Source organism: Haemaphysalis longicornis, unplaced genomic scaffold, assembly GCF_048455015.1.
Source record: "Haemaphysalis longicornis isolate Haplotype H1 unplaced genomic scaffold, Haemaphysalis longicornis Haplotype H1 scaffold_2, whole genome shotgun sequence".
Taxonomy (NCBI): domain Eukaryota; kingdom Metazoa; phylum Arthropoda; class Arachnida; order Ixodida; family Ixodidae; genus Haemaphysalis; species Haemaphysalis longicornis.
In genome coordinates, this window is record NW_027526295.1 from 188,781,670 (window position 1) to 188,787,502 (window position 5,833).

At 50.5% G+C, this 5,833-nt stretch overlaps 1 protein-coding gene across 1 annotated transcript; it reads right to left on the minus strand.

Moving 5' to 3' along the window:
- Window positions 1-232: 232 nt before the first annotated feature.
- Window positions 233-2,366, minus strand: LOC144167566 (angio-associated migratory cell protein-like). Its single transcript, XM_077696793.1, has one exon. The coding sequence runs from the start codon at window positions 2,068-2,070 to the stop codon at window positions 850-852; it is 1,221 nt and encodes a 406-aa protein (XP_077552919.1). The 5' UTR covers window positions 2,071-2,366; the 3' UTR covers window positions 233-849.
- Window positions 2,367-5,833: the final 3,467 nt, after the last annotated feature.

A 5,833-nucleotide genomic window follows, 5' to 3' on the forward strand; every position in this document is an offset into this window, starting at 1 on the left:
CCGGCGATGAGGCGAGCGTCAGCGGGTCGCGGGCGACCAGCCTAATGGATGTGCCCACCCACGCTCGCTATTTGCGGCGTATCAATTCATAGATCGCGTTGGGATGCAGCTTTTCCCGCTTCGCCCACCGCTCTCTTTTGGAGCACCTTTATATTCGAAATAATCCGCAGCAGCAGGCAACGCGCAAGTCCGAATTCGCTACGAATGAAACGTAAACAGCCCTTTTTAACGCATAGATTTATTATCGCGTCAAGTCATAGAAAGATACGAATAAAACGTTCTACAGTTGTGGCTTTAACGTCTCGAATTTCAGCAATATAGACTGTTTCGTTGGTTTATTTGGCATGAACTGCCAGGTTAGATATGGGTCAGGGTAGTACATAAATGCAAATATATGTTAGCGGGTCCTACAGAGGGATGAGTCAATGCATAAATAAACAGCAAATAAATTCACAATTTCCACCAAGCCCCAATTTCAATTAACTAATCAGTTTAGTCAACCAGCATTTCCGGTAAGTACAGCTGCAAAACACGAGGCTGAAAATTTCCCACTTCCTTGTCCGGTCACCCTTAAATACCACAAAGTGCCTCACACCAACTTATGGAAATTTCTAAAAGATGAGCAAAAGTAGTAATCGAGTAACTTACAGAAATCATTTACATACACTAGGCAATGGAAGTTGTGAAATTTCTGTTGACCAATCATGAAAATAAAAATACTTTAATTTGACGCCAGAAGTCAAAGCATATATGTACGTTGGTCCTCGTGATTTTTCCAATACAATTCACGCTAACCGCGCCTTTTCAATCGCCGTTGGGCACACTGCCGCGGCGACTACGTCCCCGCATTCACAAGGGCGTCTGAAATCTGTATACCCCACACATTCCGAGGCAGCAAGAGGTCACAAAGCACAACCCGTCACGGCACATTGCCAGACTCATAAGGCCTCTCGAGGCACATTTCCAGCGGGCGACTGGTTCAGAGCCATCTGTGCGGACATCGAAAGCACGCACTATGCCATCTCCGCAGCTAGTTAAAACCGTGTGCGGTCCCCTCCAAACAACTCGCGAAATTGCGTAGGGGTGCACGTAGCGACGCCTCTCTGCACAGGATGACAAGTCCAAGAGGGCCAGGACACCGCTGTGCGTACCCGCTGCTAGCGTCTCCTGCTGGCTTTGAAAGGAGAGCGTGCAAACTTTGTTATCGTCGTCACCAGGAGGAAGGTCTAGCAGGATTCGCGGAAACGTGGCAACCACATGTCCCGTGCCGGAGTGCAAGACATGCACGGTATAGGCGCCCGTGGCTACCAGCTCTCCACCAACGTCCAGGGATGTGACCCGGCTGTCATGGATTCGGTTGGGACCGCTCAAGTCGTGCAACAAGCGCGCCCGTTTGAGGTCCCAAATGCAGACGGAACCGTCGTCGTAGACCGCAGCCGCACGCCGGCCATCCGCAAGAACGCGCCCATCACCGCAAGTGGTGAATGAGCCCTGCATGATGTTGCACTCACCACCAGGTACTTTCCACATACACACGATGCCATCGACTGTCCCGGCGAGCAGCGCGTTGTCCTCATGATTCCAGCGAACCCACTTTATGAAGCCAAAAGTGACAAACTCACACACGACACGGGGGACGTCGATTCTCCATACACGGACACAGCCACTCGTGTCACCCGTGCACAGCAGCGTCGAGTCGGGGCTGAAGGCTGCGCACCACACCCGCTCTTCAGCAATCGCAACACTCCTGCGGCACACAAACGCCAGCACGCCCGCGTCTAAACGCCAAACAAAGGCCACGCCGCAGTGATCGAGGGTCACGACGTGGCGGCTGTCTCTTGACACATCCAACACCAAGACCGGTCCTTCGACGTGGAGAAAACAAAGGGCGGGAACAGCGAGGGACAGGTCCATCGGGGTGCTACCACAACTTTCATCACTCGTGTCACTTCCATCTTCCTCGGAAACGTTGGCCATGTTAGCGTCCGCTTCGTCCTGCACATCATCGCCGGCGGCTTCCAAGAAGACAGCGGATAAAGCCTTCTCGTCGGTGGGAACGTCGCGACGCATATTGGGTTTCTTCGTGTGTCCCAAGCTTGGTCCCAGTGGAAACTGCTAATGTATCCGGGGGCCTGTTTTAGCGCCCTATCTTTTATTTTTTGAAGCCCCACCTTTGACATGCTAGAGATTGCTTTGCCCCGCCAATAAATATGCTGGAACAATCGACACAGTAGTAGTGCAAATTTCCTTCTACTTTTATCATCGCATACGCTTGCAGGCGGTGAAATTACTTTCGATGGATCGTTACTATCGAACTCAAGGCTTTTGTTGGATGCGGCATGCACGCCGGCATGCGGCATGTTTGGCATCCCATTGCCACTGCCTAAGTGCATTGTCATCGTTCGGTCAATCACCAGTAACGTCGTACTTTTTGAAAAAAAAAAAAACTTTTATCTTGCATTTTCGCGAACTTCATGCCCCTATGCGCAACAGCACTTCGTATCCGCGTTAACGCGCATTTATGCCCGACTTAATATTTTAGCAACTAAACAGCCCTTCAAGTTTCCCGGCCACAGGTCAAACACAAGGCTAGTGCCCGATAATTCACTAGTCAGCATTCGTAATGCAGTGCATTCTAAAATCACATAAAACATTGTTCTAACAGCCGACCTGGCTAAGATTTTATTTTCGCCTTGGAGTGTCACCGGAAAACTGAGCCCAGCCGACCGTATGTGAGCGTGCGTCCCGTGACGAACGCCCGGCATCGACCAGCCCGACTTTCGAGAACACTCTGCGAAGCGTTCGTGGCATGATATCTCGCGTGCTGTTCACCTCGCTAGTTCACGTGCGTTCGCGCCTGAAGTGGGGAGCCCAGACGCCTAGAACGCGTGCCGGTTGCTGCGGGTTCTAGCGCGTGCTAACGCGGTCCACTTTGGGAGAGGTGTGAAAGCTTGCAAGAAAATGATTCGGCCAAGCAGTTATGAAGGACTTTAAGCGGCAAGCTCAGAAATCCGTGTGAGGTGCACACAGCCAAGTCACCTACGAAGACAGAGGGGCCGCCAGGGACCGAATTCTCCAAAAAAGGGGCGTCGGTTTGAAGCAACGCGGTGTTTGCATGCAAATGCATGTATTCCTGGGCCCGCTTGCACGAACACACGTGCTTATTGGCAGTCTTATTCACAGTCTAGTCTTATTCACGGACTTCAATAAGTCCGCGAATGAGATTCGGGCTAGTGAGCTTGCTCGAAAGCACTCAGGCCAGGCTACAGAGCGGTCTTATTGAAGACTACAGGGACAGCCGGTACCTAGATGAGCACGAGAGAGGCCCCTAGGGAAAAGCGGGGAATACGCTGCAAAACTGCTTGTTGCCGTCGCCGGCGTTGGGCAAGCATTTATTTTGAACCATGATTGGATAAATTCAAGAAATGCTGACCATCAGACGGCCGATTTGGGCGTTGTCACAAATACGCAACAATGATCCGCCATCCTTGGTATGCCAACTCACGCCGCCAGGCCTCGGTCGCCCTGCCGCGTAAACGAAGTCATAAACAAAGATCGTCTGCTGCGAAGCGTGGGCCCAGAAACCCTCTGGGCTCACGCTAAAAGCATCAACGTTGTCTCACGTTGTCGCAGCACGAGTCGTGCTTTTCATCTCGCCGTGAATTAGAAAGTTGCGAATTGGCTTCGGGTTCATCGTCGTAGAGTCGGATGCAACGAGCACTCCAGCGGCTCACGCCGCCTGGAACGGCGACACGATCGCAATAACCAGCTGCCTAGCCGGCAGCTCGCTCACCGAGGGCTGCAGGCTGTAAACAATCGCGGTGTAGAATATAGCCGAATGTTGATATCCTGCATGCGGCTTTTACGCGCAAAAGATCCCAATTGCTGAAGCAGAATGCGTTTTGCTGTTGTGTATAATTTGGTGTCACATTGCAGTTCTATTGCAAACGACTATTTGTTGTTTCTAAGTTAATGGGCATGATTTTATAAAACAATATATTTGTTCCGTCATTTCCGTGCCGCCTTTTCCTATCTACTGTGGCAACAGCCGGCTTAGCAGACGATCACACATTCCCACCAGGCGCTCGGCCGCCCTATGTCTGCTCGGGACAAATATCGGGCCGCAGACGATCATTCCTGTCCATTCTTGATTGACGTGAGGGAGAAAAAAAAAGCCGTGCTACCCGGGGGAAACAAGCACACGCTCATAGCGCATAGCGAAAGTTGAAACCTGTGGTCGGCTGCATAGAAACTCTATGGTCGGCTGCAGCCGTCGCTGCCTCATCAAAGTAAGTAGTTCTTGCGTCTTCCCTTGCCCGGCGTTGCCTGGCCCTTTCCACCTTATCTCCCTACGGCGTTTCCAACGGCGTCGAATTCCGCGGAACAGGCATTTATTTGTTTGAAGCCGACGGTCAAGCGGCCACCTTTGGCATCGTTCGCCACTTCTACGGTTTGCTCACTCGTTTTTCACGGTATGGAGGCCGATCTTGAATATGAAATGACCGACCACGTCAGCATAAGACTGTGAATAAGGCTGCTCGGAGCAGGATTATTCACAGTCTTATTGCGTTCTTATTTAGAGTCTTATTCGCTGTCTTGTAAGTTTCTGGAAAATGTCTTACAGACTAGGGAACATAAGAACCGAATAAGAAGACTGCCAATAAGATTAGACTGCGACGAAGACTGTCTTATTGGGCTTCCAGCTAGCGGGCCCTGGTTTGGGGCTTCGCTTTGCGAGGTGAGAAAGTATGGAAAACGCACCGATAGACGCACTGATTGCCCGCCTGACCAGAATCGATTCTCGTGTTGCGTGTGGCTTTTGCGCTCCGTCATAATATGCCGCATGGTTTCTGTCGCCCTGCCGCAACCTGCGCACAGGTCTTCCTGTGTCGGCTTGCGGATAAGTGTTTTTGTCCGAAAGCAACCCGACCGGGCTTCAAAAAGCAATGCACTACCTTTGGTATTACCGAAGAACTTTTCGCTCGCGATCTCCGGCTTCCCGATTCTGTATATATCTATGGACTTCTTTGTGTGCATCCTACTCTTCTTCTTCCATTTACTTCCGTTGTTTCCTTCTCTCCCCCTCGCCACAGAGTATCATGTCGGCGAATTCATGCTGGGAAACCTCTCTGCTTTATCTGTAATAAATAGTTTCTCTCTCTCTCTCTCTCTCTCTCTCTCTCTCTCTCTCTCTCTCTCTCTCTCTCTCTCTCTCTCTCTCCCTCTCTCTCTCTCTCTTTTTCCAGAACGTTGTCTCTGATTCTTTTCGCTTTATTTTTTATTGCCTTGGTCGTTTCCCCTGCGCTTCCAGGTTTCATATACTTTGTCCTGAGCCTTCTGGTTATTTTCCTCCACTGTGTGTCCACGCTTGTTATGTAAAGATGCCGTAGCACCCTGGCCACCTATCTCAAGACATCGACATTGCTAGGTCGTTCTTTAAAACATATTTGGCTCTGAAATTCTCCCACTTCAAACGAGGCCCATCAGATGTCTGCTTGCACTGCCTCATTTGTTGTTTTACTGCGTGCTCTTTATGCCAATCGACCTATCGCCCTCTGATTTACTTCTAGCCCTGATTGAATTTGTTATTTGACACACCCTAATGCGTTTGAAAAGGTGAGTTCCGGTACCATTACACCCCCACAGATTCATCTCTAACCTTTTGCAGGCGAATGAAAGCGCCCGAGCTGTGAATAGGAAAAGCACAGTTTGTGGCTCTTCCAACCATGGTTGCCGCTGACGCTGTTGTTTAATATTGCTAATCACGTGGTGCGCCGATAATGATAGCTAAAAGGATTGCGGTGCATGCACACCGCGCTGCTCTTTCTTTACT

Bases quoted from the DNA above. Each gene is read 5' to 3' on its own strand.
- LOC144167566 (XM_077696793.1), bottom strand. From the start codon at position 2,070: ATGCGTCGCGACGTTCCCACCGACGAGAAGGCTTTATCCGCTGTCTTC.